Source organism: Amphibalanus amphitrite, unplaced genomic scaffold, assembly GCF_019059575.1.
Source record: "Amphibalanus amphitrite isolate SeventyFive unplaced genomic scaffold, NRLGWU_Aamphi_draft 000040F_arrow, whole genome shotgun sequence".
In the NCBI taxonomy this organism is placed as follows: Eukaryota; Metazoa; Arthropoda; class Thecostraca; order Balanomorpha; family Balanidae; genus Amphibalanus; species Amphibalanus amphitrite.
Genome location: NW_024881536.1, coordinates 1,126,764 through 1,147,423, shown reverse-complemented (window position 1 = coordinate 1,147,423; position 20,660 = coordinate 1,126,764). Strand labels below are relative to the sequence as shown.

General features: G+C 54.0%; 1 protein-coding gene across 1 annotated transcript; it reads left to right on the top strand.

Annotated features, from left to right (window-relative positions):
* The first annotated feature begins 1,114 nt into the window (after positions 1-1,114).
* LOC122374761 lies at positions 1,115-17,626 on the top strand. The gene is made up of 5 exons (XM_043353726.1): positions 1,115-2,095; positions 4,960-5,091; positions 5,357-5,504; positions 5,760-5,904; positions 15,503-17,626. Exons 1-5 carry the CDS (start codon positions 1,741-1,743, stop codon positions 15,614-15,616), a joined length of 894 nt encoding a protein of 297 aa, XP_043209661.1. The 5' UTR covers positions 1,115-1,740; the 3' UTR covers positions 15,617-17,626.
* Positions 17,627-20,660: the final 3,034 nt, after the last annotated feature.

The following is a 20,660-nucleotide window of genomic DNA, read 5'->3' as shown; positions in this document are numbered from 1 at the left end:
ATGACCTGACCTTGACCTGAAAATCAAAGTACAAGTTTGGTACCCTCAGGGTATCTAGAGCATCTGTTCACGAGAGTGTGAACCAAAAATGAGCCTGATCTGACTTGTAGGACGGCGGCCAGAGCCCAAAACGTGAACAAACCAAAATGCTAATAATTTTAACTTTGACCTGACCTGTGACGTCATCGGTGACGTCGAGGTCAATGAAATTAGGTTTCGCTCGACAGTTTTTCCGGGGCTATCAGACGCCGTTTGAATTTTGACGATCGGCCCAGTAGTTTCGGAGTTAGGAGGGGGGGCTATGAATAGCCCCCCCCCCAGTAGGGCGTGTTATACGCAGACCCCAGTGGGGCGCGGGTTAACGAAAAAAAAGAGAAAATATTTGCAAAAAAGTGAGGTATTCCGTCTCAGCTGAGTGAAGAAACTATCTACCGTTTTGGCAACCTGGAATGAAGGTTTTAATCTGCCAAATGAGTTGCCGATACAGCGAAAGGGGTGGATTTTTCACTTACCGGCTACATGCTTTCTTTCGTTAACGGAAGAAAGCATGTAGATGTAAGTGAAAAATAATGGGTAATTATATTGTGAATTATATTGTGACCCACGACGGACGACTCCTAATTTGGGGAGGACAAGCTGCCCAACGGTTCCTGGGCCCTGGCCTCATGAAAAGTTGTGGCCTGTGGGGCACCGCCCCCACGGCCACCACATAGTTGTGGGGCAAGCTTCCCCCACTGCCCCCTCCCCCGGTTCCCGCGCCTATGTATGAATCTATGAAATTATGCTGGTAGATTTGAGATTTCCGATTTCGATTCCTCCAGCTGGGGGGGGGGGGGCTCAAAAAGGTACATTACGAACCCCCCAGCCGAAAAGCTGGAGAGGCTCAGCCCCCGTTAGCCCCCCGGTTCCCGCGCAACTGCTACATAATTTATCTCAATATGGTAGGATCGAATCCACCCGCATCACAAGCCTCAACATCTGCTCATTTCTCAGTCTTATGCCACCGGGTGCCCATGTCTTTGGCAGATTAGCGATGAATCACCCCTTATCGATGTCAGCTCTCAATGTGCATTGCTAGCAATTTATATGGGAATGCCAAGCGCTCGATGCCGTCGGCTTCCTGGAATACCATAATCGATTGAGCCGTGCCGCCAGCGGCGACCCGAGATACGTAACCCCGAGGGTCAGGAGCGATGTGTGTAACTTTTCGTGTCGCAGGGCCAGACTAAGCTCTGATTCTGAAACGATGATGGGCGGCTGAACGGTGTTTACGTTTCACTAAATTCGCAGAAATTTTGAAGAATTCGACGTCTGAGGACTTGTAATATCCCGCTCACGCCGGGCGAGTGTAATTGGCCGCTCGCCAGCGGCGCATGCCGCGTCACCTGCCCGCCCGCCCGCCAGCCAGCCAGACGGCTGGCCGGGCGATTGTGACGTCACGCCTAGCAACCAGGTGAGCTGATCGTAAACAAAAGAACTCTCCGTTGCTATGAGCAGCTGGCCCTGTAAACGTGGCTGGTGCGTGGTTGAGTGAGGTGCGCTTGATAGTGTACTGCGCTTTGAAATGCCTTTGTGATACCGAAGTGGGGCCGTATAATGTGACAGTGAGATTCTAGTAGGGCTGAGCCGACCCGGATGTGTGGAATCGATTTATCGTGCTTCTTCGTCTCGAACCATGACGGTTTCGTCCGGTTCTTGACGTTTGGTGCCGGCTTTTTTGTCCTGCACCTTTGGTGAATTATGAGTGGTAAGCGCAAGCCATCCACAGCATCGAATAACGCTTCGAGTGATGAGGAGGACGTGGGACGGACGGCAGACAGCAAACATGACACTTCAGACACTGGCTATGAATCAGTGGGCTCACCTGGGAGCGTCAGCACCATCAGCGTTTGCAGCGAGCAAGCGCTGGAGGAGTTGCGCGCTTCCCAGCCTCCTCCAGGGTCAGGCCTTTGGCCAGGTGCTCGGGAAACCTCTGGTGCTCGACCGAAGACGCAGCCGAAGAAGAAGAAGAACCAGGTGGCACTGTGTGAGCAGGCGGAAGTCAGCGACGACCACGAGTCTGTTCTCTTGACGCCTAAAAGTCGGTACAAACGAGGTGAGTCGAAGTGCGTTGGGTTCTCCCTTCTCCGACTCGTCTCCGTCTCCGTTTCCGTCTCCTTTTCCGTTTCCGTTTCCGTTTCCGTTTCCGTTTCCGTCTCCGTCTCCGTCTCCGTCTCTCTCTCTCTCTCTCTCTCTCTCTCTCTCTCTCTCTCTCTCTCTCTCTCTCTCTCTCTCTCTCTCTCTCTCTCTCTCTCTCTCTCTCTCTCTCTCTCTCTCTTCTCTGTCCTTTTCCATTTCATGCTCTTGCTATTTTTCTCTCCTTCTTCCGCTTCCACTTCCCTACTTCCCGTAGAATTCTCCTCGCCCAACCCTTCCCATTCATCACTGTAATCCTCCCAACGAATCTCCCTCTCTTTTCACCCTTCCTTCTTCCCTCTTTCTCTCCCTTTCTTTCTTCCACCTTTTTCAGCATCCTCATCTCAGTTCTCTTTTGTAAGTCTTGCTGTATACCTATTTTTTCATTGCTAGCGTTTTGAGCGGCGAGCGCTCCTTCAGGTTACGTTACCTGAAGTCATATTCTGGCTATCAGATACAGGCTACAGCACACTGACACTTACCTTGGATTGGACATCAACAGGACACAGAATAAGCAGAATGTAACATAACTAATAACGATCCATCCGTTAGTAAATGTTCCTTTCATTCCTTTGGAGGGCTGCCTGATGGTGATTAGAAATCGAGAAGGCCTTTCAGCTGCCAGCCACAATAGACAGGCCGGACAATCGTGTTTTGTGGGCGTGTCTGTTTATCGGTCTGTCTGTTTGTCAGTATACCTGGCTGTCGGTCTGTCTATCAGTTTGTCAGTTAGTCAGTCAGTCTGCCTTTCTCAGCTCTGTCGCTGCTCATTGTTCAGAGCATTTTCTCAGTTGACTTGCCATAGCGACTGAACGGGTCCACATTAGTTTGTGCAATTACAATGCTTAAAGTAAACCGGTGCTATATTGAGCAATTTTGAACAATCTTAGCATTGTTTTCTTAGCATACTTTGCATATAACACGTTCTATATAATTTATATAATCTGGTAAGGTGACATTTTGGAAATGTGATATCGAATGAAGAGATGTCCGCGGAGTTCACTCAATTCAAACGGCCGTGGAAAAGTATAGGTAATTCGTCTGAAGATGGGAATGTCTGTCTCGTCTCACTGCTTTTGATACCGGTGAGAAGCTTAGGGCGCCCGTCATACGTGTACCTAGCTAGATTTTGGAAACGGCAAGACAATGACAGCCTCTGACAATGACAGTTCCCAAAATGGGCCCATCAGACAACGTCGTGCTCCGAGTCTGGAGCCCAAGTAGCGGTATTGGCACACACATGGACTGGACTGCTAGGTATCCAATTTAGGGGCTGGTACGGCTAGTTAATCGTTCCAGTCTATTTGTACGAGCAACGTGACCCAGCTACAATTTGCATGGCAGGCTCGGTCCCTTTACATAACAAAATGTCACCGTGCACGCGACCTCCGATCCCTGGGGAGCGCTTGTTGTTGGTTCTGAGTCAGCAGTGGGACTTTGCTAACAGCCATTGGCACTACGCAGCAGAAAGGAGCCGCTGCAGTGTCCCGCCGCGCAGTAGCCCTGAATGGCAAATTGCCGTTATATAACGCCACCTAGTCATTCTCGACTTTTCATGAATCATTTCTCTCGCTACCAGCAATCCCCGATCTCACGCCCATGCGTGGGGTTGTCAGTGGTGCGCTGTAAAATTACACCCATCAGTACTGTCCGATGCAGAAACGCCCGGAGCCCCGCTGGCCGGTCCCCGCTGGCGTCCGGTCCTGCCCCGGCGTCCCGTGGTTCCGGCCCTCGCGGCGCCGTCCGCACGCGGACCGGGCCGGACCGCTCACCTGGCCGGACAGTTTGTCGCCGCGTGCCGTGCCGCCGCGCAGGGGTCGATAGTCGCCGCCGGGCTCGCATGTGATGCCGGTTATTGTCCGGCCGCCGATACAGTGCCCCTCTGCACTCCCCCCCCCCCCGTCGCGCCGTGCACTCGGGGAGGGGGACGCCGCTGAAATATGACAAACACGCGCGACCGTGTCCAATGTCAGGATCAATCGGGACGGTATGCCGTCAGCTCGGGGCTCCATCACTGAACGATCGGTGAAAATGGCAATAAATCGGGACTCGGGCTGATGAGTGAAACGTTAAATGCTCCAGCAAACATTCACGATGAAAATATATGATGTCATTTGACACTTGGTTACGTTCGATAATGCGGACGTCGATCGACCGGGGTGCAGCAATAGCATTCCGTGTTTGCGTGTGCCTTTTTCTGACCGCATACGTGGGCCGCCGGTGTTTCTAACCGCGCGTAGGCCGCTCGCTGGTGTCTATGTTTTGGGTGACCAGCTGGTGTCTCTGACTGTGCGGTGGCCTCAGGTGCTTCTGTGTCGACCGCCGGTGTTTCTTGTTTGCTTGTTTTGTTGGGTTAGGCCCTTTCGGTCGACAAGACCATTGCAGAGCCGGAAGGATGATAGGAATTAGGGGAGACATTGGTCTGGGCAGGCACCCTAGTGAGTCGCCGGGGCTGAGCCCGTCCAGAGGACAGGCCACCCAGCCCCAAGGCACTCACTGCACCCGGCTACGGGGTGCGCTCCCTCAGGAGCAGCGGTGCCGCTCCAAGGGAGCAGCCCGCATGAGATAAAGTTGCCTGTCCAGCCCGGAGGGGGGTTGCGGCTTGGAGGAGAAGGATTTCAGTATCCTGAGGATAGAAGCACGGATAGGTGCCGGTGTTTCTAACTGTGTGTTGGTTGACCCAGCGGTGCCTCTCACCGTGCGTAGGCCGCTGGTGTCTCTGACTGTGTTGATCGCCGGCGCTCCCTCCCTATCGCTGAATTCCCTGTCGGTGTTTCCGCGCAGAGCCGCTGCCGATGAAGCTGAGGGCGCTGCCGCAGTCGTTCTGGCAGCAGCCCAACGCCAACAGCACGTCTCCGAGCAGCGCCGCCCTGCCGCCGCTGGTCACCACCGCCAGGGACTCGCAGGACCTCAGCGGTGAGCATATGGGGGCGGCTGGATGGGCGACTGTGACATGGGCCACACATGGTCCCAGCGGCGAAACCGAATGTTTTTTTTTTATCATAGCTGTGGACTGTTGCTCGATGTCCCACTAACTCTTTACATTTACGGCTGTACATTGACGCCCCGCTCTCCCCGGTCGCTGACGCCCGCTCTGACCGGTGCGGTACGCTGACCCCCGCCCTTCCCTGGTGTGTCTGTGCTCTCTACGGTAACGCCCGCTCTACCCGGTCGCCGGCAGACGTGCGGCCCATCACTCCGCCGGACCGCTCGGACCGCGAGCGTACCCGCAGCCTCACCGTCGGCAACACGGACCTGCTGTTCTCGCTGTTTGACGGCGTGGACCCGAGCGTCCAGCGGCGCCGCGTGGCCATCGTCAAACGCGGCAGGTCAGCAGAAGTCGAGACGACAGACATTTTAGGGCTGACAGGGGAGTAGACTGGATAGTGATAGACGGCAAACATGAATTTGAGCACAAACACCAGATACAGACAGTGGAAGTGCTACTTTATAATAAATAGGCGTGTCTAATTTAACAAAAAGTGTCTTTTTATGAGACGAGCTGTTGATTCCCAGCGTGTTTATGTGCGCACGGATGTAATGCCCTTCTCGCGCTGACACCGTCCGTCCCGTGACCTCGACAGGCCGAAGAAGGTGACGTCCACGCTGCCGCGCGTCTCTCTGGATGACGACCCGTACATGTCGAGCGCCGCGTCCGACCCCATCCTTCCGCTGTTGCCGGAGCGAACCAGTCAGCCGGGCACGCCGGCCGCCGGCCGCGGCACGCAGGTCAGTACAGAGTAGTGATGTCAATTACGGAAAATCGGAATACCGATACCAAACCAAATACCAACCAAAACCACGGGAAAATACCAAAACCAAACCAACTTGGGAAAATGAGGGAAATACCAACTTTTTACCGATTTCTTAGCCTCTTATACATTAGTGAGGGTTTACGATACCAACAAAATACCAAACACATTACGATTGAAATACCAAATACCAAGTTGGTATCGGTTTGGTATCGGTATACCAAAAAGTTGGTATCCGATTGACATCTCTAGTACAGAGGTACCGGGTACAGAGGTACAGAGGTACCGGAGGCACCGGAGCGAACCAGCCAGCCCGGCACGCCGGCCGCCGGCCGCGGCACGCAGGTCAGTACAGAGTACAGACAGAGGTACCGGAACAGTACAGATGAAGGTACCGGACCAGCCAGCCGGGCACGCCGGCCGCCGGCCGCGGCACGCAGGTCAGTACATATGTAGTACAGACAGAGTGATACCGAACCAGCCACCGCCGGCCGGGGCACGCAGGTCAGTGTTGATGTAAATTGTAAATACAGTCAGCCGCGCGGTGTGTGCGAGACCCTATCTGCCTCCTCATGAAGGCCCGACAGCGTGATCTAGTCACGTGACAGGCCATCGCGCGGTGTGATCTCTCTGTTGGCGGGCTCCGAACTGCTCATTAGTGGTGTCTGTTCTGCCGCCGCCCGCAACGCCCACCGTCACGCCACTGAGGCCGCTGGTGAGCCGGGACTCAGAACGTATGAGGCTCAACGTCTAGGACGGACCGTTCTGGAGTCCACAGCGTGTGATGGACCTATGCCTCGGACCCACATGGCAATCTGCCGTCGGCCGGACGGGACCGGCTGCGAGTTGCGACTCATACTCCATAGAGCTGCAATTGTGTGGAGCCGCCCGCCTTGCCGGCGGGCTCCTATTAGTTGCAACACGACCACAGCTTACCCACTGCAGAAATGCACTGCAGTGCGGCATCGCTGGTAGTGGATCTGGTGTTATATGATCTGTCGGCAGTACTAGTAGCGGTTTCGACACGGTGCACTCTGCACTGTCTGTCTTTAAGTGACATTGGTACCGGTACGGTGTACCACGCACTGTCGGTATGTCATCGGTACCGGTACCGACACGGTGTGCTCCCGCGGTACCCTGTCTGTCGGTCTGTCAGTGGTACCGGTACCGACACGGTGTGTTCCCGCGGTACCCCGCACTGTCGGTGTGTCATCGGTACCGGTACCGACACGCTGTATTCCCGCGGTACCCCGCACTGGCGATATGTCGGTAGCACCAGGTGCTGATCTGGGGTGACTGACCCCCGCGTGGCGTGCGGTGCCGGTGGTACCGGCCGGAAGCAGCGCCCACCCCACCCGTGGCCGTGCCCCTCGTCAGTACGTCTGTCAGTGCGCCTGACAGCCGGCCGGCCCGTGCTCAGGGCGCAGGTGGTGTCACCGCCACTGCCAAGGCCGATCAGCGGCCGGTGAACGGGCGGGCGCCGGCTCGGCAAGCTGGGCTGGCTCTGTGGTTCATTGTGCGGGTGCTGGTACGAACAGCTGGTTCTTTACATGTTCTGTACATACAGGCACAGGTTCTACGACTGACTGCTGAGCCGTCAGCACCGGCCGTGATGCCGCTGAGTTGATGTGGCGCCTCCACAGCTCTGAAAAAGGCATGTCTCTGGAGAAGTAAAGCTCGAGATAATGAAAGACATTGTCTGTACTCTAATGAGAACTGTGTAAGGTAAACACTTGTCACTCTCTCTCTAATCAGCACGACCTATGCCCTTTGACGTCACGTAATGGAATCCCCGTCGCCGACGGTACTCTGTCAGTGTCGACAGTACGTCGATCGACCGACAGGGCCGCCCTGCCCCTGTCCTGCCCAGGCGGACGGGCGCAGCCGACTCTGGTTAGCAATTAATGCACGACTGTGGTCATTGACCCGAAGGTGTGCGGAATGATTGGCCGGTCGGTGTGAGAAATGATTGGTCGGTCAAAAGGTGAGGTCGGTATATTGGTCGGTCGGTCGGTGCGTCGGTCGATTGGTCTGTTTGTCCGTCTGTCTGTTTGTTTGCTGGCTGGTCAGGACGATCAGTCAGTCGGAACGCTGATCAGAATAGTTGACTGAAAGCAGGTGAATTCGATAGAATGACTAGCTGTCTGGCTGCCTGGCTATCTGGTTGGATAGGCATTGTGACTGGTCGGTTTGCTGGTTGGTCGGTTAGCTGCAGGTGCCTTGTTGGTTGCTGAGTAGTCAGTGAATTGGCTGGTCTGGTCGTTGGTCGGTCGGCCGGCTGGGCTACCGTCTCGTTGCTCTCTGGTCTGCGGGCCGGCTGGGTCTGGTGGCTCGCTACTGAGTGGTGAGTACTGTTTGTTTGTTTTGTTGGGTTAGGCCCTTTCGGTCGACAAGACCATTGCAGAGCCGGAAGGATGATAGGAATTAGGGGGAGACATTGGTCTGGGCAGGCACCCTAGTGAGTCGCCGGGGCTGAGCCCGTCCAGAGGACAGGCCACCCAGCCCCAAGGCACTCACTGCACCCGGCTACGGGGTGCGCTCCCTCAGGAGCAGCGGTGCCGCTCCAAGGGAGCAGCCCGCATGAGATAAAGTTGCCTGTCCAGCCCGGAGGGGGGTTGCGGCGTGGAGGAGAAGGATTTCAGTTTCCTGAGGATGGAAGCATGGAACGGTGATGGTGAGTACTGCCTGGTCTGTCGGTCTGTCGTTAGGTCCTTGTGACCACGGTGTACGTACCTCCGGTCCGTGTCCAGCGCCCAGCGGTACACCGGTGTACCATTGAAGGGCTGATGATCGGACTGGTTCAGTACCTACACGCCCCGCGCCCGTCGATGGCCGCAGCTCGAGGGACCGCGGCGCGTGCTACCATTGACCGCACGCCTGTATAAATAGTGCAGCAGCGGCGGCGGCGGCGCCCCTCCCCGGTCCGTGAGGAGGCCGCGGGTCGCTGCATCGAGCTGTCTCTGCCCGGCCGGGGTCGCCGGCTGCCTCCAGTATCGAGCACGCTGCCTGAGCTCCTCGGTGGAGCCGCGAGACTCCGGCTCCTTCGGGCTTTTGAGTGTTCAGCTGCTCGGATGAGTCATGCTTCCTGCGCCTGTGAGTCATACGCCGGCTCAGACGGCGAGGGTGGAGGTGGACGAGATGAGAGAGGTCTGCTGGACGATGGACAGGGAGAAAGGATGGATCGAAACTTTATTAATCCGGTTCGACTCTGCTATAATGATAAGATCGGGTATTTCCGCTTCCTATAGTGTTTGGACCTGCGGCTAGCTCGCGATCAGCGCGACGAGTTTTGAGAACGATCGACGATCATTTTCGTGACCAGCAGTCTGCTGAGGGATATCGTGCGACATTTTTGGGTGACACTGAGCATAAAGGATCAGTTTAAAAGGCGACCTCCGTGAGCTCAACATTGAGTTGGACAGTTCCTAAATAACTACTACCTCCGGGTGGTCCACACTGAGACAATCTGCAGTGTTGAGACGACCTCCGACACAATCAGCTCTCGTTGAGCCGCTCAGTTTCTGATGTTCATGTCAAGCCGGCCGGTGACCGATCGGCTCTCGCAGTTGAGCAGCCCAAGTCTCTAGTGTTGTCGCCCCGGCCGGTGACCGATCTGAGCAGCCTATAGTGTTGTCGCGCCGGCCGCCGACCGATCAGGAGTTTCAGTCCAATGTCGCCCCATCCTCCGACAACGATCGGTAGCGTCGGTAACGAGTCGGTGGCATGGCCGCCGACGACCGTCGATCACGACAACATCGGATTAGGAGGGGATGCAGTCGGAGCCCGCGCAGGGGCAGAGGGGGAGGGGAGAGTCGCCGGTGCAGTGGGGAGCGAACCGGGCGACTCGCCGCTGGCAGGTGGTTCGATAGATAGTCTGGGGCCTGACCTGTGGGACACTGCAACACGTACATTTATGGTAAATCCATGACTGGCAAATGCGTAGTGTGACACTGCGTAGCCTGATAATTTGATGTATGGACAAAGCGGTTACGTACCATTGAAGTTCTGGGATACACGTGATCGTGTGGAGCGCAGGCGAAGTTCTGCAGAGTTCTGAATACCTAAGCATAAATAGGTTCGTCGGTTCACTGACCCATCATTTTCACTCGTGCTGCATGAAGGTGTATGGCTAACCCATCGACCGTACATACCGCGACCAGGGCCAAGAACACTTACTCCTTCTGCAAGTACTATTAGCTTCAAAGACGTCTCCATAAATGTTTCTTTTCCGTCCCACACACAGGCGCCCCTCTTTCGCATGCAGGCGCCCCTCTTCCGCATGGCGCGCTTCTCGAGTAGCTGCGCCCTCCTAGCCTTTATCGCCTGGCAAGATTATATTCGACAGGGTCGGCAGCATCTGCCTTTGTTTCAGATAAGGATGCCCTCCACTCTTCAGCATATCAAAATATACCTTTCCCACGTCATTGCCACCCTCTTCGTGTCACAAGTGCCTTTATCAGTTGCGGTGTCGCCTCGCACTGCTCAGCTTTATGGCTGCCGCACCTCTTAACTTCCTGCCTCCTCTGCAGATTTTCGAGGCGCCCCTTTCCATAGCTTTAGGGTGCAGCTGCCCCCCTTGCCCCCCTGCTTCCGCCGCCACTGTGATCTTGTTTTCCAGAGTCTTTGATTATCACTTAATTTCATTCACTTTTGATGTAGTGAAATCCATGATCATTTTAATGACAAGCTACATTTGAAATGTATTGTTGCTCCCTTTTTTACCATGCATATTTTTGTGCCTTGTGAGGTCTCATATAGGAATAACAAGAGCAGTAACATGCATTGTTTGCTTGTGTTGTCATAACTTTGTACAATATTTCCAGCTTTATAATATGCAGTTACCACTTACCAGTCACATTGGGCATCAAATATATATTTTTCCTGCAGGAGGAAAGACACAGAGCTAACTAGTGACTCATGTTTGTGCTCCTATCACTTCACCCCTGGGGAATCAGTGCCTACAACACCCCTTGAGTATAATGGTCACCAAGGGGTGCTGTCCTGACATGTTCACTTTCTGTTGAGAAGGTTAGAACAAACACCATGTGTGTCATTTAGTTGCATATATAATATCTTAATGTTCAGTCTGCATAAAGTTTGAAGTCTGTAGCCCCTCTTAATCCTAGTTTGTCATTACCTTAATCTAGCCTGGGTGGATATTTTGTTGTGCTTAAAGCACGGACTGCGCTACGCCCCGGCACGGCGGCCGGGGCACCTCCCCTGGAAGAAAACGGCACCGGGGAGGGGGGACGGACGGCGAGGAGCCGGGAAGGAGCGCGGCACCGTCACCCCACAAGCCGCCCGCAACAACGCCGTTATTCTTGTGCCTCTTGGGCGCCGCCGACGCCCTGCGGATGGGGAGCGCATCCCAGACGGGCGGGAGCTGGGAGGGCCGCCCGCGCCATCCGGCCGGCGAAGCAGCAGCCCGGCCAGGCGCGGCGGGCGGCTGGGTGGCGGCCGGACTGAGACGAGTCCCGAGTCGCTCCATGTCTCTGTCTCTTGCGAAACTAGTACCGCCGCCGCCCAGCCTTGATGGGTCACCACGAGGAAAAGGCGAGCCCGCTCCCAGTACCTGTCGTGGAGCTCCCGTGCGGGCACGCCGCCTCACCGATGGCCCCTGGTCTTTATCTCTCTCTCTCTCTCTCTCTCTCTCTCTCTCTCTCTCTCTCTCTCTCTCTCTCTCTCTCTCTCTCTCTCTCTCTCTCTCTCTCTCTCTCTCTCTCTCTCTCTCTCTCTCTCTCTCTCTCTCTCTCTCTCCGTCTCCGTCTCCGTCTCCGTCTCCGTCTCCGTCTCCGTCTCCGTCTCCGTCTCCGTCTCCGTCTCCGTCTCCGTCTCCGTCTCCGTCTCCGTCTCCGTCTCCGTCTCCGTCTCCGTCTCCGTCTCCGTCTCCGTCTCCGTCTCCGTCTCCGTCTCCGTCTCCGTCTCCGTCTCCGTCTCCGTCTCCGTCTCCGTCTCCGTCTCCGTCTCCGTCTCCGTCTCCGTCTCCGTCTCCGTCTCCGTCTCCGTCTCCGTCTCCGTCTCCGCCTCTCTCTCTCTCTCTCTCTCTCTCTCTCTCTCTCTCTCTCTCTCTCTCTCTCTCTCTCTCTCTCTCCCCGACGCCAAAACCGGCTCACAACGGCGTCCATGTCGGCCGGGGCGAAATGACTTATTTCGCCCCGGCGAAATAATTATTTCATAAAGGCATTAACAGTGACACAAGACAAAAGTTCAACAAATTCTACGCATGAATCATCCAGTAGGTACCAACTTCGAGAGCAGTTAAAATGAAGATGCACAAGAAAGCGTAATTTCCCAATGACATGATATGGCTGGCACAATGCTTAGCCGCAATCACCTCTTTTTGTAGTTGAAATGGTAAGTAATTTTTGAAATTATCCGATAAAAATCTAAAATTGATACCATATTGAAGACCAATCAATTCTACACGTGAATCAGGGTGTATCTTTGAGAAAAACCTGAAAGTTTAGGTGTGATAAGAAAAACAAATAAAAATGAACCATTTTCCCATAGACTTTGTATTGGCTCCAAAATCGCATGGATCCGGGATTTGAACATTAACATTGGGATCTTGTGATTTGCGCTGCATATCTTGGGATCTGGCAGAAGCTGATTTCACTTTGTCTTCTTATGCTGTCGAATGCTTTTTTCCTTGGTCGATAGTAAATTTAGGATGGATTTGCCTCACGGACGGTTAATAGCATTCAAACATATTGAAGTAACGGACGAAGCTTGCGATGTTTCTTGCAGGCATTATCTTCCCGAGATCGCAGGATTATTTTTGTACCATTACTTGTTATGGGTATAGTAGCAGCTTTCAGTCGCTGTTCGCAACTGGCGCTCATTTGTTTAATTTCCAACTACCGATCAACGGGGATGGGTGGTTTGGCGTTTGGCGGCATGATGTTGGATGGCTATGAAAAGCTTTTACAAACATCATGCCTAAAAAAAAAAATTCAGAAAGCGGCTCCCGCACAAAGCGTTTCATTTTACGGTTTTGCTCTATGGAGGCTTATCCGTTGACCGCGAACCAAAATAAGGGCAATTTGTCTTTGACCTCGGAAAAGTGTCTGGTCACCTGACCTCTGGGCTCTGCTGGACCAAAAATAATCACTAAAGCGTAACCTTGCGACCTTCACAACACTGCTGACGTCTTGTAACTATATAGTCCAGGGGACGAGTTAGGTCCTCGTTAAGACCCCATCGCCATCGTCGGCTTGAAAATTCATGGGCCCCAGCGGGCACTGGCTTCAAAGCATAGGCTTTTCGATTTCGGGATTCACATAAGCTTTTAAGAGCTTGTTTTGGAGCCCATATTTCAAAACTCAGTGGTGGAAAACACTAAAAATCAGACTGACCTCACCAGTCACCTGACCCTAGCTTCTCCAAATGTGTCATGAGACAAATTTCGAAATAAATCCAAAATGCAACAGACTTCGTATCAAAGAAGTTCTAACAGATTCGAACTTTGTGTTTTGGGTCCTTGACCCACCATTGACGGTCGACAAATGATCTGACCATAATATCAGATACCACCGGCTTCATGTTGTCTAGGCCAGCATCTTCATTTTTCGTGAAGCTCTTATACTCAGTCAGGAACCGATCAGCTGTAGGAGTCCGATCGACCCCCTCCCCCTCCCCTCCCCCGGCCTCTAGGTACGGCCCTCCAGCAAAAGAGTGGTTGGTTAGCCTATATGTGCTTTTGGTGCAATAACTTTCAATGACAGAGACACTCCTGTAAAATGACTCAATATAAATGAGAAGAGGGTTCGTGCACACACTTCGGCAATGGTTTTCAACAGCCATTAGACGTTTTCGCCAATGCAGATCGCTTGTGATGTTGGCAACCAACCACTAAATACCTGGAGGGCCGTACATTAGCTGCTGTAAAGACGCCAATAAGGACAAGGGTGGACCCAAAGAAGAGAAAGTTAAAGTTGAATACTAAACACACTAATATGTCCAAAATAAGCCATGGATTTACTTGGGGTACTCCTAAGGATATGCGATGGGTACTCTTGGGATTCGAGACGAGAATCTTGGGAAATTCTGGTCGAGATCTTGGGATGGAGCAAAAATGTGGATGGCATCACTGGTGCTATTAGCCATTCCTGAACCAGCGTAGTATTGATTTTCGTGCTGAGTAGCAGTAACTGCATTCGCGCAGACCTGACCTGGATACGGAGCAGCGTTCTGCTCCTCAGCCGTTAGCATGTCGTTACGAAAGCGAGGCGGCATACCACTATCGTCAGCTATGGGGGCTTACGGCTGCAGTGTCATGCATGCCACGTTATTACTGTATCTTACGATTGGCGCGCTCACTTGAATAGTTCTCATTCCCAATGCGTTAGCTAGCCTTTTCCGTGTCTTGTCGCTCGCCTTCTCTCCGTGGTGACTGACCCGGTGCTGTGTCCTGTCGGCAGATTATCTCGGTGGTGTGGTGTTTAGTTACTGACCCGGTGCCGTGTCCCCTGTCCTCAGATTCTCTCCGTGTGGTGACTAGTGACTGACCCAGTCCCGTGTCCCCTGTCCTCAGATTCTCTCGGTGGTGTGGTGACTACAATAGTGTTTGACCCAGTCCTGTGTCCCCTGTCCTCAGATTCTCTAGGTGGTGTGGTGTTTAGTGACTGACCCAGTGCCGTGTCCCCCTGTCCTCAGATTCTCTAGGTGGTGTGGTGTTTAGTGACTGACCCAGTGCTATGTCCCCTGTCCTCAGATTCTCTCGGTGGTGTGGTGACTAGTGACTGACCCAGTGCCGTGTCCCCTTGTCCTCAGATTCTCTCGGTTGTGTGGTGTTTAGTGACTGACCCAGTCCCGTGTCCCCTGTCCTCAGAATCTCTCGGTGGTGTGGTGTTTAGTGACTGACCCAGTGTTCTGTCCCCTGTCCTCAGATTCTCCCACAGTTTAGTGACTGACCCAGTGCCGTGTCCCCTGTCGGCAGATTCTCTCGGTGGTGTAGTGTTTATAGTGACTGACCCAGTCCCGTGTCCCCCTGTCCTCAGATTCTCTCGGTGGTGACTGGTGACAGGTGACTGACCCGGTGCTGTATCCACCTGCCTGCAGATTCTCTCCGTGTGGTGACTAGTGACTGACCCAGTCCCGTGTTCCCCTGTCCTCAGATTCTCTCGGTGGTGTGGTGTTTAGTGACTGACCCGGTGCCGTGTCCCCTGTCCTCAGATTCTCTCGGTGATGTGGTGACTGGTGACTGACCCAGTGCCGTGTCCCCTGTCGGCAGATTCTCTCGGTGATGTGGTGACTAGTGACTGACCCAGTGTTGTGTCCCCTGTCCTCAGATTCTCTCCGTGTGGTGACTAGTGACTGACCCAGTCCTGTGTCCCCCTGTCCTCAGATTCTCTCCGTGTGGTGACTAGTGACTGACCCAGTCCCGTGTCCCCTGTCCTCAGATTCTCTCGGTGGTGTGGTGTTTAGTGACTGACCCAGTGTTGTGTCCCCTGTCCTCAGATTCTCTCGGTGATGTGGTGACTGGTGACTGACCCAGTCCCGTGTCCCCTGTCCTCAGATTCTCTCGGTGGTGTGGTGTTTAGTGACTGACCCAGTCCCGTGTCCCCTGTCCTCAGATTCTCTCGGTGGTGCAGATCCCCGGCGGCGGCCGGGAGACCATCTGCCTGCCCTCACTGAGCGTCGAACACAACTACTCCAGTGTCCTGTCGCAGCTGGTGATGAAGCTCTGAACACTGCGTCAGTCGGCTGATAATCACATGAGTGTGACGTCACGTCACTCAGAGGTGACGTCACACCGACCCGAGCTGGGAGTGGCGAGCGAGTCGGGAGTGTGTGTGTGTGAGCTGAGCTGGTGAGGGACTCAGTGGGGGTGTGTGAGCTGAGCTGGCGAGTGACTCAGTGAATTTGTGTGAGCTGAGCTGGCGAGTGGCTCAGCTGTGCGCTGGGTCCTGTGCGGTGTGAACTGTGCTTTATCAGTCCAGATCTGTCAGTTGTGATCTGTGTGATGTGTCCTCTGCATGGGTTTCGTGTGTGCTGTTGCGTGTGTATATTTATCAGATCCGTCCAGCCCGGAGGACTAAGGCCCTATCGAATCCGTCCATATCGAATATCAAGTGTTATGTGCAAGTACAAACGTGATCGCTGTAAATAGGATGAGATGTGAGCCATATTTTCAGAGCGCACTGTCGGTAATCGAGCCGTCCGCCGGAGATTTGTGGCTCACAAAACTCTATTTTGTAAGGCATCTCGACGTGATGGTGCGCCTGTGCTTTGTGGAGAGCGTTGAATATGCTATTTAAGCTCCTACCGTAGTGGGTAGTCATTAGAGTAGATCTGTTTCACCGGCCTGCACTTAGATGTGAGACAGTTTTTCACCCGCACCAGTGGCATGGCTCTCTCACACATAGCGGTTTGCATGTTGTCACAAATAATGTTTTATTCCCGGTCATACTTTATGCTGCAAAATGAATGCTGTTTCAGTTTGCCTTTTTATACAAAACAGTCAAAAATTCGTGGTAGTTCTGAAAGATCTAAAGTTAGTCATGATATAGATATGTCCTCTTTTACAATATGTGATCTAGTCATCACCCATGATGTGAGCTGTACTTATTAAATATATGTTTTTAATATAAATCTGATTCAGATTAAGGTTTATTTGGGCTAAATTAATCTTATTTATTAGACGTAGTCTCTATGTACACATCTGAGAAGTATATGGCAATGTGTAATCGGCGCTCGCTTTAGTCGAGGTATCATAGTTACAGATTATCCTCAGCTCCTGGCTCGGACCTCTTTCGCATGTCGCCCGTCCTCATGCTCTTCTTACAGTGAGATACCGCCTTATGTGTTTATCGGTAGCCGCGAGTCCGTCAATGTCCAGTGCTACCAAACGGTCCCGTCCAGCCTAGAGTCCTCAATGTCCAATACTGTCAAACGATCCCGTCCAGCCTAAAGTCCGTCAATACCCAGTGCTGTCAAACGACCCTGTCCAGCCACTAGCCCGTCAAATGTCCTCTATCAAACGATCCCGTCCAACGAATGCCTGTGTAATGTTTATACCGCACCCTTCGTTGAGTTCGTTATAACTGGTGACGTGAGTCTGGCGACGGGGGCTCGCCCTATATACTCTGGGCTCGCCGAGCTGGGACACCCGCCTCCGTGGCCACCGCCATCCTGCAACGCTTACCAGCACGGCTTCTTTTCGAGTTTGTTTACGCTAGTCTCCGCTCCGCACCGCAGCCTCGCACGTTTGCTACGTCGAGCGTTTTGTTGCGCGCTATTTTCTGCGCTCGTCGCCGGTCTGATTTACCGTCTGCTGTTTTGTCGGGGCGTGTGAGCCTGGTGGAGGTGTCTGACTGGTACAGACGCCGCCCATCGCGGCTGGGACAGAGGCAGGGCGTCGGCCGGCTCCTGCGCCGTCTGCCGGCGCTGCGCCGCCTGCCGGGTACGGCCCGTCACCCCGTTACAGTACCGCCCGCCGGGTATGATGGTACCGCCCGCTGGGTACGGCCCGTCACCCCGGTACAGTACCGCCCGCCGGGTACGGCCCGTCACCCCGGTACGGTACCGCCGGCTGGGTACGGCCCGTCACCCCGGTACGGTACCGCCGGCTGGGTACGGCCCGTCACCCTGGTACGGCGGTACCGCCCGCCGGGTACGGCCCGTCACCACGGTACAGTACCGCCCGCCGGGTACGGCCCGTCACCCCGGTACGGCGGTACCGCCGGCTGGGTACGGCCCGTCACCCCGGTACAGTACCGCCCGCCGGGTACGGCCCGTCACCTCGGTACGGTACCGCCGGCTGGGTACGGCCCGTCACCCCGGTACGGCGGCGCCGTGTCGGACGGACGGCGCAGGGAGCCGGGGCAGAGCGACTCCGGCCGGCTACGACCCGTAGCGGCCCGGAGACGCTGCGATCGGACGCAGACGGATTATGGCAGCACTATCAGTGAGCGTTCGGCGATTCGTTCGTGATCACCAGTCAGTGTTCTGTTGCTTCTGCGCCGTTTTGTATCTCCGGTTGGTGTTTGTCGTGGAGGAAATATAAGCATTTCACTATGTTGTGCTTTTTTCAACACATGTTCAAGGAATCTAACATTTAGTGCATCTGTTAGATGCCCATCAAGTGCTTGAAATCCTTCTGGCTGGACATTCGAAATACAAAACAATGAAAATGGAAAGCCATCGAACTGAGTTCAGCAGGATGTGGCTGCACCCACTAACCACGAGCATCAGTCGAGTCTCATTCATCGAGCGCCGCAGGGACTCCACCCCGAGCTCCCACCACCGCCTATCGGGAGCTCTATACCAACTGAGCTATGTGGATTTAGCTCAATTGAATAGAGCTGTTTCAAATCAATAGCAAAAAACTAACCGATGAGAAGTATTGTTTGAATTGCAAACAGGGATGCGGAGCCGGAGCCGGAGTCGGAGCCGGAGCCGCCGGAGCCGGCATATTTTGCCCGGAGCCGGAGCCGGAGCCGGAGCCGTGAAACAATATAGCCCGGAGCCGGAGCCGGAGCCGGAGCCGCCAAAAAAGGGGGCGACTCCGGCTCCTTTTTATTTTTTGAAGAGGAAAAAAATAATTGACCTAGTTCGGTTTGACAGTACAAGGCAGTAAAACATATGGTACTTTACTTACGTCATGGGCCATCAAGTGAATGAAAAAAGCCGAATATCCCCAGTATCCCACAGTACGCAATCAACTTCTTGTCTGCTCCTCCCCCCCCCCACGTCTACTGCATCCCCGGAGAGCATGAGGACCGGTCATCAGGTGACGGCCATTGTTTTCAAGCCAGTGCAGTGGACTGCGACTCCCAGCACCGTCTCTTCCCCTCCCCCACCCCCCCCCCCCCCACTCCCACTCCCAATGCAGCCGAGACTGGTGTCAGCTTACGATGGTTCAGTGAGCTCCAATTCGCGGCGACTGCGTTTCCAATGCCATCGCTTCCTAGTTCTTTGTTCTGCCAGTTCTCTCCGAGGTGCGTTTGCGCGGGGACGCGGTGAGCCGGTCATGGCAAAGAGTAACGCGTATAACCAATCCAATTTTTCTTCCACCCGTATTTAATTGATTGCATAGGGGATGTACTGAGTCGGAGCCGGAGCCGCCGGAGCCGGACCATTTTACTCGGAGTCGGAGCCGGAGCCGGAGCCGCCACAACATTTCACCCGGAGCCGGAGCCGGAGCCGGAGCCGATTTTTTTCTCCGGAGCCGGAGCCGGAGCCGGAGCCGTCTGAAATTTCCACGGCTCCGCATCCCTGATTGCAAACCATCAGTAGTTGCACTTGTACATACACTACACTCTAAGCTGCAATGGAACAGCGAACAAGTCCGCTTTTTTCAAGCCCGCTGCAGTTTAGATGCGCCAGGCACTGCGGTGCAGTATAGCTTCAGGCGCATGTTGGTAGTGACACCTATCGGCGCTGCTCAAACTAAAAGTACCTCATGCTTCTTCCAGGGAGGCGGCTCTCGAGCTCCGATGCGGGAAGGGAGGAGGGAGGCACCGCATCGCACTGCACCGGATGCATTGAATGCTCAGCTCAGTTACATACGCATTACGCAGCAGCGCGATTACATAGGCTACAACTGGAAAGAAGTTAATTTAGCGGAGTGGTGGTCCGGAGCGGAGTGTTCCTGCATCAGCCGGCCCTCTACCGGGCGGTGTTTCCAGGCACGCTGCCAGCCGCTGCCAGCACACGTGGCAATTTGGCCTTCCATGGAAACATCAACAACCCGATAGCTCCAACACTACTACAAGTATGACGTCATCTGACAGCTCGCGAAATGTGCTGGCAGTGTGGTCGTGACACCACGCTGGTAGTGCCTGGATTGGTGTCTGTCAGCCTGATACGATCCAGGGCGGGGTTTGTATGGTAACCAGATCAACAGGACACTGTACCGTCGTCAAAACAGTTTTCAGCACTCGGCTTTCATGTCTTTCTATTCCGATCAACCGATAGGACAGCTGCACTGGGTGGCAGCAGTCCGAATTCACTGTCTGACTGATTACAGCGACACCTATTCAAACTAGTGGTTGCCAGCTTTTGTCACCAGGTGGCAAGAAGGTCGGCTCGGGTGGATGGTGGGACTGGGAGGAACGGTAAACGCTACAAAAAGGAGCTGCGTCCTCCATCGTCCGATTCAGCCTCGCCGAATGTCGCCTGTTTATAGAATATTGCTTCAATGACTTCTATCGCTTTCTATCTGCCGTAGCTCGAAGTGATGACCAGTTGATTTAGCTGAAACATCTTAGGATTAGGGGTTCTACCCGCCTACCTGCTAGAAGCATACAGGCCTAAGGTATTGTATAGTTATTTTTCACAGCCCATGTGCTAGTATGTAAGAATGTAGGACTCGATCGCTCATATCTATCCCCAGACTAAGGTCATCTGTATCCTGAGATCCATTTCCTCTCCAATCTGCCGGTCACTACAGCGCGCCGATCAGCCGCTTTGTAGACGGGCTCAGTAGTTGCGCGCATCGCCCGGTGCATGCAGTGAAGATCGGCTCAGCTACGCCCATGTCCTACATTATTTTTCTCACGGTCCGGACACCGCATGACTGGACGCTCAATCTTCTCATTCAGCACATTATAATCGGCACGCATGTAGGTATAGCGGTATAGATGTTATCATCTGATTTATTTGTCACATCAGTGACAAGAGATCATTCGAAATGGCACCACGTAGCTGAAGTAGGGTAGCAAACTCCCTTTTGCAGCACAATTTAACAAAGAGAATATACCCGAAATTTCTTTCGGGCTTGATTTCGGT